We start from the raw sequence: 23,977 nt of genomic DNA on the forward strand, positions 1-23,977 counted from the left end.
GCCATGGCTTTATTACAGTCTAATACACACAATTAATTATATTAACCCAGACCAAGCTAAGAACTCTAGTAAGTTACATCTTTATTGCAAATAGGCAGCACTGGCAGTATGGATCACTATTCTTCGTTTCATGGGAGACCTTCCTGAGCCTAAATACCATACGGCTATGAGCGACGGCAGCGAGAAGATTCCAGTGATGACCAAAATCTATGAGACTCTAGGGAAAAAGACCTACAAGAAAGAGCTGCAGGCTCTGCAGGGGGAAGGAGAGGTGAGAATGCTCTTTCCTTTAATGTTACAGCTGTAGAAGAGCCCATATTCTTGATGTACCATTCGTGAAAGTAGAAATTTATCTATGGAACAAACTGCTGATGGGATTGATTGAGGCAAATAGTTTTGTAAATTTCATCCGCCACTATGCTAGCAAGGAGAAAACTACAAAGGCTCTCATCCCTTGTGTTTCAAAGTATAAATTCTATTCCATATAGATTCTTATACCGCCCTCCTCACCATAGTATTCTACTGATGCAAAGCACTCTAGCAGAACTAGGTATTATTATGATTATTAGTGCGTTAAGCTATGTGGCTAACACTTGTCACATGTGGTTCATTCTCTCATCCTCTCCCCAGGCATGTGTGTGCGGTGGAATGTTTTTGGTTGGATTTAAATGAACATGTGGCTCTGTGTTTGTGTTAGTCAGGCCAAAGATGTGTGGGAGCGGTGAGGTCTGGGATTGTCCCACGGGATTCAACCCCTCTTGGGGTCAGAAGAAAATTACTCCTATGGTAAATGGTATTGCACCATTAGGTTATTATGGGACAAGTACACTTCACCATAAGAATCCATCTTTGGCTGCTGCCAAAAGCAGGACAAAAGACTGGATAGACCATTGGTCATTGCACTCTGGCAGTTCGTATGCTTTCGTCTTTGAGAATCTGCCTTATACAAGATGGCAGGACATTTTCAGTGGCCTGGCTTGCTGGTGGCAGGATGTGATAAATGGTACTGCTGCTCTTAGATGTGTTTGTCAATTACATCAAGGCCCTCTAGAGCAGGGGTCTCCAGAATTTTTGAATCGCGCACCTCCAGGGCCAGCTCTGGGGAAGCAAAAAAAAAAAAAAAAGAGTGGCCGCCGGTGTGCCGCCGAAGACGGAGCGGGGAGAGCCGAGCGGGCGCCGGCGTGCCACCGAAGATGGAGCGGGGAGAGCCGAGCGGGCGCCGGCGTGCCACCGAAGACGGAGCGGGGAGAGCCGAGCAGGCGCCAGCGTGCCACCGAAGATGGAGCGGGGAGAGCCGAGCGGCCGCCGGCGTGCCACCGAAGACGGAGCGGGGAGAGCCGAGCGGGCGCCGGCGTGCCGCCGAAGACGGAGCGGGGAGAGCCGAGCGGCCGCCGGCGTGCCGCCGAAGATGGAGCGGGGAGAGCCGAGCGGCTGCCGGCGTGCCGCCGAAGACGGAGCGGGGAGAGCCGAGCGGCCGCCGGCGCACTGCCCAAGGATCAAAGGTCCGTGCCGGCGGCACTTCTTCGGCGGCGCTCCTCCTGCCGCGCACCCCCACGGATGGCCTGGCGCACCCCACTTTGGAGACCACTGCTCTAGAGTCTAAGAACAGCCACCTTTGTTTGCCGCTTTTGGTAGATCTAAATAAATAAAATGCCTGGTTCTAGTCATATTCCCAGAAACAATGATATAATGTAGCAATTTCATTAAAGCTGCTGGTGAGGAAAGTAATCTCCATTGGGATCTAATTATGTTAAAATATACATGAAGAATCAGGCTTGGTTCTGTATAATTAACCATTTTTTAAATTTTTTTCATTGGACAGAAGATCATATTTCAGTCGGCTGTAGCATCAGCAGAGCCCCTAGAGAAGAGAAATAAAATTTAACAATGTATTTTTATCTTAGAGACAAACTGTTCTTCTTGGACAGTAATATTCTCATTTCTCTGGGTAGTATGAATGCCTGGTTAGATTGAATTAGAAATGGATGGATGGATATTCATAAGCGGCCAGCTGCTTCTAATCCATAAACTACATATTAGAGATGGGTTTGAGCTGTAATTTACCTTCATGTCAAACTTTCCTAAAATATGAGGTTGTTTCAATCCAGGTTTTGATTTGGCCCATTAAAGAGACAGAGGCCAGCTGCAAAATTGAGATCCAGATCTGAGCATTACAGTGGGTTGGAGGAAATTAGATATAGGGGTTTGGTTCTGGCCCATCTCTCAGAAATATCAAATCTGTGCTCCGAATCCACTGAAAATGTTGCCATTTCTAAAAGCTGATGAGCCGAATACACAGGAAACCCACTCTGCAGGGTTGTGTGTGTCTCAGGAATAAGGCTATATTTCTTGCCTTTGCAGAGCGCTCACATAGATGGCCACAAGAAGAACAGTGTGCGGCACAAACTGGTCTCCTTGACTCTAAAGAAGAAATCCAAACTGACTGAAGAGGTGAGAGGAAATGCTTTGCAGCTGGTTACCACAAGTGGTATTATATGATCTGCAGGGCTCTCTGACTCTCTCCTGCTGCTAACACAACCAGACCTTCTCTGGGTTTGCTGCTCGCTGTGTCTTTGGGGGCCTGAAAGATTTAAAAGGGAAAGGTTGGCTCCCCGTGTCTCCTTGAGTCATCCTGCACCTCATGCCTTCTTCCCCACTGTTCCCTATGCCTGGGACAGCTCCCACTCTCCAGTCATCAAGCCGTCCATCTCCTCTTTTCACACCCCTCCATCTGCATAGACTTCCAGTGAGAGTCGCCCATCCCTCTGTGTTGGCCTGTACATTCTCGGTCTTTCTCGCTTCAGTCCCACCCTGCTCGGCTTTAGATTCCAAGTGGATTTTCACAAGCACTCAACATTGGCCTAACTCCTCTGCCATTGATATCTGTGGTCAAACTCCCATGTGAGCCATGCGGCCAGTGCTGAGCACTTCTGAAAATCCCACTCTTTGGCTCTTGGGGCAGAGAATCCTTTTTCTTGACACATCCTCCTTTTTATACGGTATGGTAGAGAGGAATTATCAGTGGTTCACAGTCAAGCTGGAAGGGCATATCACGTGGAGTCCCGCAGGGATCAGTTCTGGGTCTGGTTCTGTTCAATGTCTTCATCAATGATTGAGATAATGACATAGAGAGTACACTTGTAGAGTTTGCGGATGATACCAAGCTGGGAGGGGTTGCAAGTGCTTTGGAGTACAGGATTAAAATTCAAAATGATCTGGACAAACTGGAGAAATGGTCTGAAGTAAATAGGATGGAATACTGTAAGGACAACTGCAAAGCACTCCATTTAGGAAGGAACAATCAGTTGAACACATACAAAATGGGAAATGACTGCCTAGGAAGGAGTACTGCAGAAAGGGATCTGGGGGTCACAGTAGACCACAAGCTAAATATGAGTCAACAGTGTAACACTGTTGCAAAAAAAGCAAACATCATTCTGGGATGTATTAACAGGAGTGTTGTAAGCAAGACACGAGAAGTAATTTTTCTGCTCTACTGCATGCTGATTAGGCCTCCACTGGAGTATTGTGTCTAGTTCTGGATGCCACATTTCAGGAAAAATGTGGACAAATTGGAGAAAGTCCAGAGAAGAGCAACAAAAATGATTAACGGTCTCGATAACATGACCTATGAGGGAAGACTTTAAAAATGAGTTTGTTTAGTTAGAGAGGGGATAACAGTTTTCAAGTACATAAAAGGTTGTTACAAGGAGGAGGAAGAAAAATTGTTGACCTTAACTTCTGAGGGTATTACAAGAAGCAATGGGCTTAAATTGCGGTTTAGGTTGGACATCATTAAAAACTTCCTAACTGTCAGCGCGGTTAAGCACTGGAATAAATTGTCTGAGGAGGTTGTGGAATCTCTGTCATTGGAGATTTTTAAGAGCAGGTTAGACAAACACCTGCCAGGGATAGTCTAGATAATACTTAAGTACAGTCACAAATTGTACCATGAATTCTGAGGGCTGGATTAGATGACCTCTCAAGGTCCCTTCCAGTCCTACAATTCTATGATTCTATGATGTGCACTTACAGAGGAAACCAATAACAGTGATCACAACCACGAATGTGCTTACACCCTTACAGCCATGGTGTTGTGGTTTTGGCTGATGGAGCATCTTTTAATTGTGTTACTGGTTTTTTAATGATGATTGAATAGAGATGAGATGAAGAGCCAGATCCTCATCAGTTATAGGCTGGTGTAACTCCACTGCCTTCTAATAGAGTTATCCCAAGTGAGGGTGAGGCTCGGAATTGTGGCCTATGGTGCTGTTGTGGAAAAACTGGGGCAAAGGAGTGGTCTAAGACAAAACAGATACTATAAGAAGATGCTCTAGGTCAGGGGTCTCAAACACGCAGCCCATGGGCCGCATGTGGCCCGCGGAGTTATTTGCTGTGGCCTGCCAAGCTCCCTGCGCTCCCCCCTCGAGTTATTTCCTGTGGCCGGCAAACTCCCATCCCCCGCCACCACCCCCAGCACACCGCGTCCCTACTCCTCTGCCTTCCTCCAGGTGCTTCCCACTGCCAAACAGCTGTTTGGCAGCGCTGAGGGCTTTCCAGGAGGGAGGAGCGGGGAGCCGTACACTCAGGGGAGGAGGCGGAGAAGAGGTGGGGCAGGGGTGGGGATTTGGGGAAGGGGTTGGAATAGGGGCAGGGAGGGGGCGGAGTTGGGTTGGGGACTTTGGGGAAGGGGTGGGAAGAGGTAGGGTGGGGTCTCATGGAAGAGGTGGAGTGAGGGTGGGGCCAGTGGCGGGGTGGGGTGTCAGTAATCCTCATGTGGCCCTCCTGGTGATCTGAGTTTGAGATCCCTGCTCTAGGTAGATTGATTAGACAGAACTTGGTTCACCTTTATATGTACTATACAAGGATTTGGGGGATTAAAAGCAAAAGAGCTGCATCCAAATTACTGGTAAGTTAGAGGGTAAAATTGAAGCCCTCTGAATAAACAGGAGATGGGGTTCTCCTGGGAACTGTCATGACTAGATTATAGTCCTACTTGGGCGGGGGGCAGCTGTTCATAAAGGCCTGGGTTGGAGGAGGAGAGAACCATAGCAACAAGTTATCCAGAAAGAGAATAATGTCTTTGGTTGACAGGTGACAAAGAGACTCCATGACGGTGAGTCCACCCTCCAAGGCAACAGCATGCTCGAAGACCGACCCACCTCCAACTTGGAGAAGCTGCATTTCATTATTGGTAATGGCATCCTCAGACCAGCATTAAGGTTAGAAATCAGTGCAAAGAGTCGACCATCATTCTCTGTTTTTCCCCCCTATTAGTTAAGCTGCTCTCACTAAAAAAAAAAGGGTTTTGCTAATCTGTGCGATTGATTAAAACATGTATTACACTGTTCTTCAAGCTCTCTTCCTCTGTATGATTGGGGCTAGGCTCCCATCATGTTTGTTAGATGTTCATTTCAGGCTTGATCCAAAGTTCACTGGAGTCAGTGGAAAGGCTGACATAGACTTCATTGGACTTTGGATCACACCCCCGGTTATAAGCATTCCTTTTTTCTTTTCACTGCTTATTTTTATCCAAGCCATTACAGCCTAAGCTGCTGGGTCTTCTTTTGTTAGAAGAATAGATTTCTTTTATTGCATACAAAAAACTATGTTAAAAGAACATTGTTGCAGTTGCAAAGTCAAAACTCAAAAGACAGGAAAAGCCAGAATTATGATTGCCCATGCTACCTTAATTCAGACCCTTTGTGCATATGCATTCAGACACAATCTTTAATTACAAGATCATATGCTGTTTTTTCCATCGGACCCTGCCTCGCTCAGTGCACGGAATGGACAGTGCTCACTTAATGAACAGCTATTCAATATTTTGTCCTACTCACTGTCCAGTGTGTGGCCCTTGGCCTTATTTCTGCACATTATTCCAACCCTGTTTCACGCACAATTAATGTATCTTCACTACAACTCTATGAGATGAGGGGGTGGTATTATGCCCGTTTTACAGATGGGGAACTGTGTGATAAAGGCAGATTAAGGTTAAAATTGTATACTGATTTAGGGGGCCCAATTTGAAATGCTTCAGACCTGATTTTTCAGAGCATTATATAGTGCTCGATATATTCATAGCAGGAGGACCTCAGCTGCTTTTGTGAGTGCCTGGTAGCAGATAGTCGCTGTTAGGGGATGGCGTATGCTGGCAGACTCTGTGGAGAATTCTGCTGCCAAACTCCTCTGAGCATGTGCAAACTAATATTTTCAAAGGCTCATGAACTTGGCCAAACATGGGTGGATTTTCAAGGGGATGGCAAAAAATACCCCCTGACCACAGGGCAATCCCCATACCAAATTGTAAGTCCCTGTTCCAAAACGTGGCGGCACTTAGAGCTTCTCAACAAAACAGAAGTAAGAAGCTTTTAACATGGACAAAACACGTCTTTTTCCTAAACCTCGTTCTGAGAAACAACCAAACTGTTTTTGCCGAAATTTTTTTAAAAATCAGCATAGAAAATTTCAGCCCAAGCAGTTAAAATTTGGCCAAGTTTAAGGAACAGAAAACAGGGTCTTCTTATGGAACGTTTTGGGCCACCTCAACTATAGGGTGTCATTCTCTGCACCACCTCTGGTATGTTTTGCCGTTCATCCCAAAAGCTCACAAAGCTCTTCACACAAACAACATACAAGGCTCATTTTACGCACCACTGACAAGATGCTGCTGCTAGGATGGAACATGGCGGCTGTTTGTTTAAATGGACACAGCAACACTACGTAGCAATTCAGCACGAGAAAGCTGAGACTTTCAAAGCTGCCTGGATGCCCAGTTCCAGAGCTGCTTTTCGGCAGCTTTGGAAGATCTCAGCCAAAGTGTAGAGGAATGCCGTTTCCATTTGAATTTGCAAGGGGGATTTCTGTAGGAGGGATGTAATTGTCAGAGTTAATTGGCCAGGGCAACAAGGTTAATACCCCTAGACTGACATAAAGTGCCACGGGACCTTTAATTATCAAGCCGTCAGGGTCTGGTTTTACATCCCGTCTGAAAGACAGCAGCCCCTTTAACATCTAGTAACAGTTTGCAAGCTTGAGAGGCAGATTTCACCAGAAAAAGTAGCAAATTATTCATTAAGGGCTTGATCCAGAGCCCACTGAAATTATTGGAAAGACTCCCATTGACTTCAGTGGGCTGTGGATCAGGGATCCACTGAGAGGGAAATAAGAAAAGGAGTACTTGTGGCACCGTAGAGACTAACCAATTTATAAATAAATTGGTTAGTCTCTAAGGTGCCACAAGTACTCCTTTTCTTTTTGCGAATACAGACTAACACGGCTGTTACTCTGAAACCTGAGAGGGAAATGGTATCTTGAATGATTGGCTGGGATCTAACCCTGATTTCTGTTGCAGGGACGAAATCTATTGTCAAATCTGCAAACAGCTCACCCAGAACCCTTCCAAAAGCAGCCATGCCAGAGGCTGGATCCTGATGTCACTGTGCGTGGGATGCTTTGCTCCTTCTGAAAAGTTTGTGAAGGTGAAGAGCGAATGTTATTTATCATTTGCCTGGAGTATCTATTTATACATTTCCTTTCGCAATGCTGGAGCCAACTCTTCTCTTTGGTTTCTCTGCTTGTTGACTGTGTCGTGACTCCCTTTCCACACAGGGTCTGATTTTACAGGAAAGCTCTATTGTAATAAAAGCTAAGGACTTAAGCACGAGCTTTAGCCCCATCGAAGTTAAAGTTTAGCAACTGCTTAGATCGTTTCCTGAAATGGGGCCCGAAAGGCTATTCTTCTACCCAAATCATTGAATTATAAAGAAGAATAAATTATTAGGAAATTGTTTTTAATTGAAACCAAATCTCAGATCTCAAGGCCGTGCAGAAATTTGAATCCAGATCTGCAGCCAAACTTCACAGCTGACTTGTATTTCTACAATAGGCTAATCTAAGCACACCTGCAAATTCGGGATGCTCAGATCCCAGTTTTGCAGCCTGGCCCTCTCTTGTCCTACACATAATAGCCAAGAATAATTAACAGTCCTATAGGAAGCTGCCATCCGGAAAGGCTGGTAACACAGAAGAGGGCTCAGAGAAAGCAGCTGCAGTTTATGTATGTGAGAAAGCAGGGACTTCTGGGGCCACATTTTCAAATGCATGCGTCTGAGTTGCTTCTGCAAAGAATATGCAAACACCTACGGGAGGCCAAACATCCATATTCTTGCACAAGTGGGATCTGCACATCCAGGCAGCATGTTTATGCCTGCAGTTACCCCACAGGAATATACAAAGGATAATTTGTATATGCAGATGGGGTTTTTGAACACTAAGTTGATGCCTCTGCTATGCTGGTAAATGTGTCTATCAGTGGTATTACAAGGTGAGCTCAATTCTGCTGAAATAAAAAAAATCAGCATAGAAAATTTCAGGCCAAGCAGTTAAAATTTTATTTATATATATACACACACACACACACACATATATATATATGTAATGTGTGTGTGTGTCTGTTTTAAATTAACCCCAAATCTATGAGTGTATTTTGTTCGGTTGCTCTACCCCCCTGTATCCTACTTCCTCATGTATCCAGATGGAAGCCAAGACCTCTAGATGAGCAACCTTATCTCCCAAAGTACTGGGCATCCAGCAGCTCCCACCGAAGTCACTGGGAGCTGCTAAGTGCTCATCACTCTTGCAATTCAGGCCACTTCTTTGGATCCCATTTTTAAAAACAATTTTGGCCTAAATCCATATTTAGGTCCCTAGATAAAAGTAGCCTGACTTTGAGAGGTGCTGAGCACCCAGAATCATGGTGACTTCAATGGGGCTACTCAGGCTTACGTTTAAGCATGGGCTTAAGGGCTTTGCTGGGCTGAGTACTTAGCACGTTGCAGGACTAGGCCCTCAGTCCTTGCTCAGGCAAGACTCCTATTGCCACCATGAGAGCTTTGCCCAAGGAAGAACTTCAGAACTTGTAGCCTGATCCCAAACCCAGTGAAGTTCAGTTGGAGCATTTCCACTGACTTCAGTATAGTCTGGATCAGGACCTTGGTCCTTAGAGCTGAATCCAGGAGCCAAATTCATCAATAGAGTTCTTTGTGTCAGCCACAAGGCCTTCCTGTAGGGAAACGGATAAGGCAGATAAATCGTGTGTGAAACAGCGGAAGATTCCATTATGCCCAGAAATGAGACCCAGTAAATCATGTCACTAGAGATGACCCATGGAGTGTTTTAGTCTGTGTTTAAATCTCTGATAAAGGAGGACTTATTTGGGGAGAGTGCAGCACAGCTAGAAACAAGTTGTTAATAGTCTTCAAAATATACCCTTTGGCTGGAACCCTGGCCCCACTGAAGCTAGCGGCCAAATTCCCATTGACTCCCGTGGAGCCAGGATTTTACTCTCTGTAATCTTGGGCTGTTGCATTCTGGACTCTCGGTGACTCCCTCTGAGGTTACTGTTAAAGGCCCCGATCCTGCAAGGAGCTGCAGGCAAATCACTGGGGTCTCCTGTACAGATGCCATTACAGAATCAGGACTTAAAATGTCAAGAACTCTCTTTTTTAAAAGTATCGTAGCTGTTAAATGCTGGCCATGTGCACTGCTGGCAGAACTCATCTGAGGGGATATGAACTATATTTTCTCTCTCCTTCTGTCTCCTTTTGTACTATTTGATGGCAAAAATATTTGTAGATTTTTTTTTTTGGACTCTGGTGAATACTTCTGTTTTGAAAGTACATTTATCAGGAGCACTTATTCTGATTTATTTCAGAGTTAGCAGAAAAATTCTGCATCAGCCCCAGACTTTATCTACCAATTCCAAAGCTGTTAGTTTTGTGGGTGTGGATTTTAGAGGTGATGCCGAAATCAGGTTTACCATGCAAACTCTGTTGCAACTATTACCACGGAGTGCCTAGCTGTTTATCTAAGTTATTTATAGAACGTCTAAGTTATGATTTATAGATCTAGCAAAGTGATTTATAGAGCCTCCCAGTTATGATTTATAGAGCTGTCTGTCTAAGTTATTTATAAAGTATTTTCTGTCTGTCATTCTGGGGAGGCTGCTGGGTTTAATTTTTTTCTGCACAAATGTGGTTGCATTTTTAATACATGGGTCAAGTACACAGAGTCCTGGATAGGACCTCTTTAAAATGTATATTTTTAAAAATCTAAGCAATTAAATACCTATCTAATGTATTAATGACGTATCAAAATGTTCTCTGTGTGTGACACAGGGTACGTCTACACTATAGTGGGAGGTGTAATTCCCAACTCGAGGAGACGTATCCATGCAAGTTCTGATCAAGCTGGCATGCTAAAAACAGAAGTGGAGCCCCAGCAGCATGAGCAGCAGGACGGGCTAGCTGCCCATGCTCATGTATAGCATTTCAGCTGTGATCTAGCAAGTGGCTATCTCACAGTGCAGCAGCGATATTTCTATTTTTAGCTTGCTAGCTTAATTGGAGCTAGTGCTGGTTTGTCTTCTTGAGCTGGAAATTACACCTCCGGCTTGTAGACATACCCATTGAGTCAGAGAATTTAAGGTCAGAAGGGTCCACCAGATCATCTAGTCTGACTGGCACGTCACAGGCCACTAAACTTCGCCCAGTTACCCCTGCAACAAGCCCATTAACCTGGATTAGACTAAAGTGTTACAGCCCTCAGGAGACCAAACTATTGTGTGCCACATTCGGATAATAGGTGGGACCAAGCTGCACCAATGCGCAAGGCCCCTGCAATGGCAGGGAATTGATTTGGTGTGTGCATTTGGTTAAATTCAGTGTTTATCTCCCCACTGCTCATTACTTACAGGTCTATTTGATTTATTCCCCCCTTCTGACCAACGCTGCAATAACATTTTGGGCGGACAGTCTTTAGAATGGAGCCATGGACCTGTGTTCAAGCCAACAGCAGCCGTCAGTCGTCTAACCAATACATTCTCTCTTGCCAACAGTATTTAAGGAACTTCATCAATGGAGGTCCTCCTGGTTACGCTCCCTATTGTGAAGAGAGATTGAGGAGGACATTTGCAAATGGGACTAGGACACAGCCGCCCAGCTGGTTAGAATTACAGGTCTGAATCCCCTAGAGCAAATAGAGTGTGTCAAAAAGGTTTTATTGAAATGTTGTTGAAAGTGACTTTTGACTGAACAGAAATTTGCTTTAGAAAATGTTCATTTCTGTCTGAATTTTTCAGATTTTTGTAGGAAAATTTTCTTCTGTCTGTGACGACTGAAAATGGGAATGAACAATATTTTCAGTTTTTAGTTGTCGTAAACCAAAAAGTTTGGTTTTCAGGTTTTCATTTCTTTCAGCCAAAACCTAACAAATTCAGTGGAAGTGTTTTTCTTTGAAGCGTTTTGTGGGGAAAGAAACAAAGTTTCTTTCCAGCTCTAATAGTGAATGCCGTTCCATTTAGAGGTATAAACATTTTCTCATAGTCCCTTAATAGGATGTTGTCTCTCTTATTCTGAGGATTAGCAGTTCAGAAGCAGAAACTATGTCTTCCTTGTGGAGAACAATGATTATGACTGACTTGCATTATCGTCAATCCACTTGTTACTGTTCCTCTTGTCTGCACTCTTCTCCATCTTCTTGTATTTTGAAGGTGGTACAGAACTGTGTTCCACGTAGTTTGAGGCAGTGGGTATTATCCAAGTCTCTACACAGATTTAAAGGTTACACATGCTTCCAGGATTCAATCCATTGTCCATTGAAGAGAATCAAAAATTACCATTGACAATTAACTGTATTAATTAAAAAATTTGGGAGTTGCAGCTGCTCCCCATTACTCAAGTTGTGACTCTACATTATACTGTGGAGAAGTATATTGCAGCCATATTACAAATGTAGCCATAAGTACTAGAGCAAAGGATCCAGAAAAGGCACTGTGACTGTTGGGAGATAACTTGTAAATGGGCAAATAAATCAAGCTGGTATGCCTTTAAAAAGTTTGACTCTAATCTCCTAGGCGACCAAGTCCAAGAAACCTATCATGCTGCCTGTTACATTTATGGATGGGACAACGAAGACGCTGCTAACTGACTCTGCAACGACCGCTAAAGAGCTCTGTAATTCCTTAGCTGACAAGATCAGCCTGAAGGACCGATTTGGGTTTTCGCTTTACATCGCACTGTTTGACAAGGTACGTGCTGGCCTAGATGCCTCAGAGAAGGAGAAGGTGGCTCTTTTCTGATATAGAAAATATGTATCTTCAGGGTGGCAGTTCTGTCATGTGATGAGAGTGGGGAACTGAGCACTAAGTCATTGTGTCAGTAATGAACTTTTGGAGGCTACCGGTAGATACGACTCCCTAAGAATAAAGGTCAGAGTCAATGAGAAGGCAAAATAGCCTGAGAGTAAAATTTCATCCAGTCAGCCAGTAGCTACAGCCTGCCTGTGTAACTCCATCTACTCCTAATAAACTGTCATGGCCCTGTACCAGATATGGACTGGCTACAGAGCTTGCTTCTGAGCAAGATACACACCAGATGTGTTCATCATTAATGCACTGCCAGGTAGCTTAAATAAGGTATTTTTACACGCACCGCCACCTAGTGGTTGAACCATACAATACAGTTTAGCATTCCATTACATAAACCTTGAAGTCTGGACAGAGCTGTGTCGTCCTTGGAAATCCTCTGGTCTGTTTCGAAAGCCTACAGCAGGTGTGTGTACCCGTGTAATGTCTGGAGAGAGACATTGCACTCAGTCTGGCTTTCAATCAAATGTTCCAAGCACAGGCATGGAACCTGCACAATCAATAATAGCATCATACACGCAAACCATGGGCTAGATTGGGCCTTTCAGACACAGGTCCGGTAGGCAGCACAGTGCGAGCTGGCTAGCCTTAGAGAGCTCCCGGAAGCATTGTGCTCAGGGAGACAGAATCAGTCCCACAGTTCCTGGATAGCAGAAGGTCTGTGGCATCCCATAGGAGGGTGCAGCATGTTCTCCACTCCATGGCTGCCCATCTCTGCTGGCTGGTAGAGAGGGGACTGGGTTTTGCGCACACCCCTCCTTGTCCCTTTAGGAGAAGCTGGTGCTGTTGTGGGCTTTCACTCTGAGGAGTTCTTGCAGTTGTGATTGGCCCCTGCACAGGGGCATGGTAGGAGGGTGATGGGGGCATCCTTTTGCTCTGTGTTTGTACAGCACCTATCACAGTGGGGGCCTGACCCATGACTAGGGCTCTTAGGTGCTATGGTTATACAAATAATACATAATAATAAAGGCTCCTTGCTCCCCTTGTGGAGTATAATCTCGTCCTACTAAATCACGATGGGTCTCTCCTTTCATACGGAGTGTGGCAACTGCTGCTAAAAATATGGTGACCCAGCATGTACCTTCGCTGTCCCCCTCCTGCCCTGGCCAGGTCTCATCCTTGGGGAGCGGCAACGACCACGTGATGGATGCTGTGTCTCAGTGTGAACAGTATGCCAAAGAGCAGGGAGCCCAGGAGCGCAATGCGCCGTGGCGACTCTTCTTCAGGAAGGAGATCTTCACCCCTTGGCACAATCCAAGTGAAGACAACGTGGCAACCAACCTCATTTACCAGCAGATAGTCCGGGGGGTGAAGTTTGGGGAGTACCGATGTGACAAGGTGAGTCCTCAACATTGGCAGACCTTGGCCCCCTGGCTTGGGAAATTGGGCACGTGAATATTCTGTTCTCATTTAGGTAGGTGGGATCCAGAATCCTTAAAATGAATGCTGTTCTTGCTGTCTGTCTCTCTACTAATAAGGGACCCAACACCATGAACTTCCTACATTAAGAGCCAAATTTCTCCTCCGGAGAAACTCACAGACAACTCTCACCAAAGTCAAAGGAGCCAACTTACAAACAGCGAAAATCAATGGGAGGTGCCCCTGAGTATCTGAAATCGGTGGGAGCTGCACATAAGCATCCCAAGGCAAAGTCTGGCCCCTTGGCTTCAGTGACTAGTGATTCTGACTGCCTCAGTGTTTGGGTTCCCAACCTGAGAGACCTTAAAGAGGACTGATTTTTAGAGAGCCAGGTGCTCAGCACTTCTGAAAATCAAGCCCCTTCAAGGTATGTCTAATTAAGCACCCCAAAATTGTGGAACCCAAAAGTACTTGTTACTTTGAAAATGTAGGCCCTAATCTTCAAACGGAGTAGGGACCTAAATACCACTGAGAATCTGGGAAGGATCTGGGACTGGGTGTTTTGTCCTCCTTGTTTTTAAAGTATCCATGGACTTCATCCAACATATCTATCTTCTGTTCTGTCTGCTTCTAACCCTTTTTCTCCTGAGCTCCACTTGAGATTTCTACTGTGTGTCTATAAAGTGCCCAATCACCATGATATCTAGATTACCTTCTTGTATCTCTGCCTCATTGACTCGCCATCTCAAATCTTATCTGTAGTCCTATCCTTTGTCCTTTGCCTATATCTCTCACTCCCAGTCTCCACTTCTGTAGCTATATCATGTCTCTATAAAATACTTTGGGATACAGTTGATATGAAAGACATAATACAAAATAAAGGTGTATTGCATTCAGGTATCTGTTCTTCAGCAATTTGCCTGATTTATGAAGAGAGAGGTGATTTGCTCCGTAAGTGCAAGAGATGTGCTGAGGCACAATTGATTTATACTCACTAAGCCTTGTCTACACTAATAGAATTACCAGTTGCTGACTACAGGTATCAGAAAAGGGTGTCATTGAACCAGTGCTGAACAGGATTGAACTGCAAGTGTAGACAAGGACAGAGTTGTTCACGGTGCTCAAACCTGCTCAGGTTTTAACCAGAGTTCCTGGCGCTCTGCTGAACTCAGTTTGCTCTCAGCTAGACTTGTGCCAATCCAATGTTCAGTATTGGTTCGGTTGTAAACCTTGCTGACACCAGTTGCCAGCAACTGGTCACTTTGCCAGCTTAGACATGGCTCTGGAGCAAACATGGCCATAGCATCCAATGAGATGTTATCTGCATTCAGGTGACACCTCTGGTGTGAGAGGTAATTTCGTGCATCTCAGTGCTCAACAATGGATGCTGAACCTGCTTAATCAAAAAGAGATGATGCCATCAGTTGAACTAAAGTACTAGAGCCTTTGGTAAGCAACATTCAGAGAGGAATTTTCTCTACTCTTCTGTTATCCATTGATCTGCAGTTCATGTAACAGTTGCAGTGATCACTGCTAAGCACATGAGACCCAGTCTTTCTCCCACTTGAATGCAGGTGGGATCCATAGAAAGGGGAGGTAGTTAAGGAAGTATTTGTGTGATGTTTTATTCATTGAGGAGTTAGTCACTTAGGGCACATCTTCACTGGCTCTCCCAGCACTCCAAAAACCCCCCACCTTTTTTCACCCCCGAGCGAGAAAGTTGCAGCGCTGTAAAGTGCGAGTGTTTAGAGCCTGGTCTAAAGCCCAGTGAAATCCCTTTGAAATTCAGTCAGTCTGTGTCAGCAAAGGGTTAATTGAGCTCCAGGAGAAGGGAGGTTAAAGTGACTCCCTCCTTGTAGTTTCTTTCCTTGTTGGTTCCTACAGGAAGAAGACTTGGCAGAACTGGCTTCCCAGCAGTACTACGTAGACTATGGGGCAGCGATGGTGCTGGAGCGACTCCTGAACTTAATCCCCTCCTACATCCCTGACAGAGAGATCACTGCTTCGAAAACCGTGGAAAAATGGGCTCAGCTCATTATAGCTGCACATAAAAAGGTAGGTGTTGGCCAGAGGATGAGCTCCAGCAAGGCTCTGTGCATGTTAAACAGCCAGCAAGTTTGGCTGCATCAGCCTATGGGGGTTCAGTCTCAGCCCCATCTGAGGCTGAGACAGAAATGGATTTTTCCCCCAGGGATCAATTTAGAGCCAGGGGCAAAAACCAGAGTGTGTAGCCATTCTTGATGCCGGTTGGGTCACAAATGAAGGAGAGAGACACTTCAGTGGTTTGGTTTTGCACTGGGTTTTGAAGCAGGAACTGAATGGCAGGAAGATATCACAGAGGGCCTTATTTTTAAGGCTAAGACTGTATCACTGGGGATTTCCACTTAAATCATGGGATTCTTATATGGTGGTGTTACGGCTGTGCCTAGAGGCACCGGTCAGGATAGAGGTCCCAATGTTCAGGGCACTGTACAAACACACTGGCCACCTTAACACCCAGTGACATTCTGAATGGAGCCTGGTCCAAGGGTGAGGAGATAGCTCAGTGGTTTGAGCATTGGCCTGCTAAGCCCAGGGTTGTGAGTTCAATCCTTGAGGGGGCCATTTAGGGATCTGGGGCTAAAATTAGGGATTGGTCCTGCTTTGAGCAGGGGGTTGGACTAGATGACCTCCTGAGGTCCCTTCCAACCCTGATATTCTATGATTCTATGAAGTCCTACACAGCCTGGCTAGGTGTTTCCTCAGAGGTCCATTCCTGATGGATTTCTAGCTTTGGAGGAGGGCAGGGCAGAGCAGAGACTCCATTCATGACAACAGGTTTTGAGATGAAACACTATGGGCCTGATTCTTCTCTCACTTCTTACACCAGTGTGAGACTTGTGAAACTTCCTGGACTTCAGTAGAACTGCTCCTGATTTATACTCCTGGAGAATCAGGCACCAGGACTCCCATGGCTTTGTCTCCACCACTGGGTATTGTTCATCTAAGTACAAGGGTTGAAAGGTCCTATTGGATCATCTAGACCTTCCCTTGTCCCTTCCAGTGCAGGACCATTCCCTACAGTGTATTCTCCATACCTTTGTCCTGTCCAGTCCTTTAATAACTCAAGTACTGGGGCTTCCACTACTTTCCCTGTGAGTTTTTTAAGCCGTTGGTCTCATCCTGATACTGTCGGAGGTCTCGTGACTTCAAGATCTTCAGCTGGTGTAAACTGATGTAGCCCCATTGATTTGTTTTTAATTAGACCTCTTCCTGGCTTTTACCTGGGTATTGTTGATTTGTTTTTTCATGCTGGTTTTGGTTTGGTTTGCCTGTAGGGAATTTATACCCAGAAGAGAGCAGACCCCAAAAAAGTCAAGGAAGAAGTGGTGGATTTTGCACGTTTCAAGTGGCCTTTGCTGTTTTCTAGATTTTATGAAGCCTTCAAATTCTCAGGTAACCCAGCAGTGAATGTGTTGCCATAAGATGAGCATCCATGAAATAAAAGAGAATTATATATGCTAGAGATGAACAAGACCTACTGGGTGATCTGGTCCATCCTCCTGAAGGCACAGGATTGCCTTGTATAGCACTTAGTGCAACCTGGCTATAAATGTCTCAAGCTATGATGCTTTTACCACATTCCCCTAATGAGCAAGGCGGGGACTTTCTGGCCTTTACAACTTGATTTGAGAGCTAAAAGTCTGTCCAATTTGTAAACCATTTTTAACCAGCGTTTTATCGTTTACAGTCAGATAGTTGCCTGCACATTTATCTATTGTGCATATTGTCTTCAACCCAGGGCCCAGCCTGCCCAAGAACGATGTGATTGTAGCTGTGAATTGGACCGGAGTGTACTTTGTGGATGAACAAGAACAAGTCCTCTTAGAACTTTCCTTCCCAGAGATCACAGCTGTCTCAAGCAGTAGGTAAGGAAGAACAGAATGAGTCAGTTCGTCCTTGTGTTGAGGTAACGATGTGTTAAAACAGTTGTTAAAAATGGTGTGTTGAATTCCTTGGCTTTAAAGGACTTAGGCTATGGCTACACTACAGAACTGATAGAGGCTCTAAGCTGATGGGAAAGAGCTCTCCCATTGACTTAATTCCTCCGGCCCCTGCACGCAGCGATGGCTAGGTCAGCAGGAGAGCTTCTCCCACTGACCGCGCCATCCACACTGCTGCTGAGGTCGGTGTAACTTACGTCACTTGGGGGGTGGCTTATTCACACCCCTGAGTGACATCACTTATACGGATGTAAGGTGTAGTGTGTGCATAGCTTTAGCACGGAGCTGCACTGTAGGAAGCTTAGGCCAGGTCAGGGTGCAGGGAGACATCAAAGCAGCATCTGGTGACTTAGCTACTGTCTCCTCTGCTGAAACAGGGTGCTATTTGGCGGATTCCGCCACACTTGCCCTTTTGGCCGAGTGTTCAGGAACATTCATTCCAGTTGGAGTCCTGCAGCTACATCTCTCACATCCCATGCACTCTGCCAAAACTGACCTGTGTGGCTTAAAGTTAGATGTCTAAATCCATATTTAGGCATATTTTGACTCAGGGGAAGTTACAAATGCCCAGCACATTTGGCTCTTAAGCCTCCTTTATTTAGATGTCTGACATAGGCAACCCTAGTTTGACAGTATTGGTCTCAATCTTTATTAACCAGCATGGTGGTTTCCCTACTAGCAGTTAAAAGAAAGGACACTAAAAGCATGTGATGTTTTCCACAAGGCAATACTTGGAAGCATCTTCTTGCAATTAATAAGCAGGAGCAGCTTCCTCTTGTCCAAGGGTAGAATTTGCTGTGTTGTGTTAAGGGGCTTATGGGCTTGTCTGAGGCTTCTCCTGAGCACTGTATACATGTGAAATATTCAACATAGAGTCAGAACAGGCTGCAGACATAAAGCATGTCTTGGAAGCACATGAAGAGAACTACATTCCTGCTGAACCTAAATTGAACCTCAAGGCCATTTCTGAAATGAAGCAGAGACCAGGGTACTTTGGCAGTTCTTTAGATCTATTCTCCTCTGCACCTTGCTCTGTACGTTACAGAAAACTTCTAGGATACTCTTGCTAGACTGATTTCTGGTAGGCACAGGCATGTTCTGATTTCTATTATAGGGAGGAGTCAAGGATAAATTTGTCTTATTTACAAACCGAATTAATTCCGCCACACAGTGGTACCTCCCCATAACTTTGAATGTATTATTATTTGTATGGGCCGAGGACTCTTAGTCCTGAAACAGGACCCCATTGTGCTAGGCGCTGTACAGAGACAAAAAAAGACAGACCCTGCTCCAAAGAGCTTAACTGTCAGATTAGAGCTCCTGCTATAGATTTGCTCTGCTCTTTCCCCCATTCCCAATCAGCATTCTTCTTCTTCTTCACCACACAACACAAAAGTGACCAGGCACCAAACCCAGAAAATGAAAATGACCTCTGGTGTTTGTTATGCAGGAGGTCCGGCTAAATGACCGTAATGCTCCCTTGTGGCCTGGGAATCTGTGAGCCAATTTCGCCTTCACACTAGGACCAAATTTTAAAAACTCTCCACCTGAGTTGTGCCGGCAAAATGGGTGTGCGTGTACCTGTGTGTGTGCCTGGATCCCAGATATGCACTTGCCCAGCAGTGTTTGTATATAGAGGGAACAGTGCTCCATGCATGTTTGTCCTCACGGGTGGCAGTGCGTGTTTACAACAGGCGCATGTGCACATTTTGCAGGAACGATGGAGGTGGCCAGTCGTGAACCTTTTCCCCCAGATCTCGGGGTGACACTGGCTTAATGAATGTGTTTCCTATGATCCCTGTTCTAGAGGGGGAAAGCTCCAAGGACAGAGTTTCACCTTGGCCACCATTAAAGGGGACGAATACACCTTCACCTCCAACAATGCAGAGGACATCCGGGACCTTGTTGTCACCTTCCTAGAAGGACTAAGGAAAAGATCAAAGTATGTTGTCACTCTCCAAGACAACCCAAACCCTGGTGAGTAAACTGACCAACCCCAAGGCAAAGAAATTCTCTGGCTTTAGGGCAGGCAATCGTTCGTATGTCGCACTGGGAAGGCTGCCTGCTTCTCCTGCAAGAGGAGCATTCATGTATAAAAGGTTTTGTTTAATCATGATTGGATGTCTCTTTCAAAAATATATCCTCTATCTCAACCAGAAGATATGGGCTTGCTGCAGGGATTACTGGGTGAAATTCTCTGGTCTGTGTTCTGCAGGGGGTGAGATTAGATGACCACAGTGGTCTCTTCTGACCTTGAAATCAGTGTGTAAGACCTTTGGTTAGAGTGGGATTTTCAAAAGTGCCTGAGGGAGCTGAGCATCCTATTTCTATTGAAAGCCAATGGGATTTGGAAGCCTAACTCTCCTCGTTCCCTTTGAAAATGCCAGCCCAAGCACTTCTGTAAGTGGTATTTGTTCACTATACACATTTAGCAATCACCTGTTTTATAGGATCTGATTTCCCAGGGTTAGGTGTGTTAGGCAGGTATGTAGACAAGCTAATTACTCCAAAGGATGTTTGGAAATAACAGCAGCCACTTCTGCTGCAGTGGGAGAAGAATCTGGATTCCTCAGCTTCCTTAAAGGAGACCTGATTGTTATGGACCAGGACACTGGAGAGCATGTCATGAACTCGGGCTGGGCCAATGGGGTCAATGAAAGGACCAAACAGAGAGGAGATTTCCCAACGGACTGTGTTTACGTCTTGCCGACTGTCACCGTGCCACCTCTGGAGATTGTGGTAAGATACCCTAAGGGGTGGTGCATCTTGGCAGGTACCTGATACAAAAGCCATTGAAGTCAAAGGGAGTTGTTCCATTGTCTTCAAAGATTAGATCAGGCCCGTAATCTCCCTGATGATGATGTGGTGGAAGCAAGAAATGACTAAGAGGGTAAACAAGTCATCGGGTCAGAGGGGAACCAGATTTCATCTGCCTGGACAACCTATTAGCCTTTCCACTGGGCTTGCTAGTTTGAAAACCACCCACTTTGGACCTAGAATATGGCTGAATCTTCTTAGATGTCACTGCAGCTTGAATTTGAAGATGATATTTGGGCAGGGCAGATGTGTCTATGCAGCTATGAATGAGAGGGGAAGTGGGTCCATAAGATACTTTCTGTCTTAGGATGTGGTCCACACTGTAGAAACTTTTGAGATCCTCTGTGTTAATTTCTAAGAAATGCACGGTACTGCATAGTTGAACTAAGATTGAGCGTTGTTGCTGTTTATTAGTTTGAAGTTAAGAGTTCGGTGTTTTTTCATTACAGCATGATTTTCTTTCATCTTCAGTCTTTTCATTTTTCATCTGCTTTCCCTCTCTGGACACGCAAAGATTCTTTCATCTAAAATACATTGACTAACCATGACTCTTGTATTCTCTAGGCGTTAGTCACGATGACCCCTGACCAGAGGCAAGATGTTATCAGAATGTCCCAGCTGGCGATTTCGGACAGTGAAGAAAGAGTGAAGCCGTACACCTTGGAAGAGTTCTCCTATGATTATTTTAGGTGAAGCTTTAAAAAAAAAAAAAACCTTTTCAGCCTACATAAGGGACTTGAGTTCATTCCTAAGGCAGAGCCGAATCAATGGCTGCATTTCAGGATTATTGGAAGAAAGCTTTAGATTTCAGCTGGTCTGGCCCATTATGACTACAGCTCTGATTTAGGATGTTGTGTTCTGTATATAAGCTGGCAGAACATCGGAAGTCTGATCATTACATGAAATTTTATGGCCAGTGTTATTCAGGAGGTCCGACTAACTTATGGTCCCTTCTGGCCTTGCAGCCTCTGAATCATATGTAGAACATTACACAGGATCATGGAAATGTAGGGCTGGAAAGGACCTCAAGAAGTCATCAGGTCCAGTCCCCTGCACTGAGGCAGGACCAACTAAACCTTAGACTATCCCTGACAGGTGTTTGTCCAACCTGTTCTTTAAAAAACGTTAGTCTCTTCTGGTATGGCAAATCCTGTGTGTTAACTCCAGATAAACTAGAGCCTGGCACCTGTTCTAGGCAACTAGAGGGCTTGCCCAGTGATCACTGAAGGCAACGGAGAGACTCCTATTGACCTTAATGGGAGTTGGATTGGACCCTATAAGAGCGCCCTAATGCAGAACTGGGGGCCTTACATTTGGCCCCCAAATTCAGAAGCTGGGCTCCATAGAGCCATCTCATCCCTCATAATCTCTCCACGATTCCTCATTGCTTTGTTTTTGCTGCTAGGCCGCCTCCGAAGCACACTCTGAGCCGGGTCATGATCACCAAAAATCGAGGAAAAGACAAACTGTGGTGCTACACCCGAGAGCCCATCAAGCAGCCCTTGCTGAAGAAGATCCTGGGCAGTGAGGAGCTGTCCCAGGAAGCCTGCATGGCGTTCATTGATATCCTTCCAGTGCTGTGGAAAGGTTGCCCACAATAGATCAAACCGACATAGGGGCACGGCCCAAGGAGTCACATTATGGGGTGATCCAAAGCCCACTGAAGTCAGTGGAAAGACTAACATTGACTTCAGTGGGCTTTGGGTCAGGCACCATGAGTAAGGCTATGATTATGTCACGGAGGTCAGGAAATCCGTGACTTCCAGAGACCTCCGTGACATTTTCTGTCCTGGGGCTGGAGCTGTCAGCAGGCAGCCCACAGCTCAGAGTCACTGCTACCATCAGGCCCCCCAGCAACTCCTAGCCTCCAGGCAACTGGGGTCCCCCGGAGCTCCCAGCCCCTGTTGGTGGTGGTGGTCCCCTGGAGCTCTCAGCTGCGAGGGCGGCAGGGGGACCCCGGAGCTCCCACTTGCTGCCGGTGACAGGGCTCCCCGCAGCTGCCCACCCACAGTGGATGCAGCGAGTGGCAAGGGGACCCCAGAGCTCCCAGCTGCTGTGGTGGGGGGGAGCAAGGGGACCCCAGAGCCCCAGCAGCAGTGGGTGCTGGACCCTCCTCCCTTCCCATTTGGTCAGGGATATTTTTAGTAAAAATCACAGACAGATCATGGGCAATAAACTAAAATTCATGGACACCCGTGCCCTGTCTGTGATTTTTACTAAAAATATTCCTGATGAAATCTGAGCCTTAACCATGGGACTCCATACAAATGCTAATGATGAGAGATGGGTCTGAACCAAACTCCTGGACCCAAACAGCCCTGACCTCTGAGGGCCGGTCAAAATGCATACACAGACCCAGATGCAGATTATGCAGATGACCTGCATCTTTATAAGCTGGATGCACCAAACTTGGATTCAAGCATTATGTGGTAGTTAAAGCTCATATCCTAAAATTGCAGTGTGAGCCATTTCTTAATAATAATAAGCGGAAAATTTGGTCCAAAATGGGAGGAAATTTTTCGATGAAGTTTTCATAAATTTTTTTCCTGTTTTTTTTCCCCCAATCAAAATTAAATTCAGAAAATTCATTTCAAACACACTGTACTAAACAATAATAGTTACAATAGAACTAACAGGATGGGCCAGACCCCTTAACTGGTGTAAATGTGTGTAGCTCCATTGACTTCAACAGAGCTATGCCAGCATACACCATCTGAAGATCTGGCCATTAATAATAATAATTCCATGGCACTTACATGGTCAGAAGAAAGGGTCGCACTCATTCTGGGCCTATGTGTCCCCCCAGCCAAGACTCTCCACCCTAAGAAAGCAAGATGACACATAAGGGTCTATGATTATGGGTGCCATCCAGAAGGATCCCAAAGCACATTTGAAGATTAACTATATACCTACCACCAAAATGCAGCCACCTCTGGAGTGATGCATAGCAACTCTTTAACTGGGTCGTTATCAGAAGCAATTCCCTAAGCCTCCTTGTTGCTGTATCCTTGACTGCAGCCATGTACCTGTGCTGAAGTATATGGGTGACTATCCATCCAAAAGAACCCGCTCAGTCAATGAGCTAACAGACCAAATATTTGAAGGTGCCTTGAAAGCTGAACCATTGAAAGATGAAATCTATTGTCAGATCCTCAAGCAGCTCACTGACAACCACATCAAGTAAGAGTCATTCTTCCCCATGTATCCCGCTCTAACTGTCTGTGTCGGGTAATGCAGGACTGACGGGGGGGTTCTGCAGAATGGGTAGGCCCAGAAGTCTTCCGTTCTCTCTGTCGTCTTTAAAGACTTTTATCATCACTTTATCTACCATCTCTGTGCTGATGACTCCAATCTGTCTGTCTGCTCTGGACTTGTTTCTGTTCCTCTGCTTCTGCATTTCCCTCTGGTTCTATGACATCTCCTCCAGGGCAGACGTCTTGCCATAAATTTAAGTTTAACAGGATCTACATTTCCACCTATTCTCCGTTGCTACTGACCCTACCACCATCCTCCCAGTCACTCAGGCCTATACTCTGGTGTGATCTTTGACTCCTCCCTCTTCCTCTCCCCAGACATCCAGCCCAGGTGCTTATGTGGCAGCTTCTTCCTCCGC

At 45.5% G+C, this 23,977-nt stretch overlaps 1 protein-coding gene across 1 annotated transcript in view; it reads left to right on the forward strand.

Moving 5' to 3' along the window:
* MYO7A (myosin VIIA) overlaps positions 1–23,977 on the forward strand; it is a 106,810-nt gene that overhangs the window by 66,116 nt on the left and 16,717 nt on the right. The window contains exons 23-37 of the mRNA XM_077841927.1: positions 95–271; positions 2,362–2,451; positions 5,095–5,222; positions 7,355–7,481; positions 10,898–11,017; positions 11,915–12,088; positions 13,316–13,543; positions 15,449–15,619; positions 16,882–16,999; positions 17,346–17,472; positions 19,355–19,524; positions 20,096–20,286; positions 20,929–21,053; positions 21,770–21,927; positions 23,391–23,544. Of these exons, the coding sequence (XP_077698053.1) occupies positions 95–271; positions 2,362–2,451; positions 5,095–5,222; positions 7,355–7,481; positions 10,898–11,017; positions 11,915–12,088; positions 13,316–13,543; positions 15,449–15,619; positions 16,882–16,999; positions 17,346–17,472; positions 19,355–19,524; positions 20,096–20,286; positions 20,929–21,053; positions 21,770–21,927; positions 23,391–23,544 (2,258 nt within the window). The remainder of the gene's footprint in view (positions 1–94; positions 272–2,361; positions 2,452–5,094; positions 5,223–7,354; positions 7,482–10,897; positions 11,018–11,914; positions 12,089–13,315; positions 13,544–15,448; positions 15,620–16,881; positions 17,000–17,345; positions 17,473–19,354; positions 19,525–20,095; positions 20,287–20,928; positions 21,054–21,769; positions 21,928–23,390; positions 23,545–23,977) is intronic.

This window comes from Eretmochelys imbricata, chromosome 1 (genome assembly GCF_965152235.1).
Source record: "Eretmochelys imbricata isolate rEreImb1 chromosome 1, rEreImb1.hap1, whole genome shotgun sequence".
Lineage (NCBI taxonomy): Eukaryota > Metazoa > Chordata > Testudines > Cheloniidae > Eretmochelys > Eretmochelys imbricata.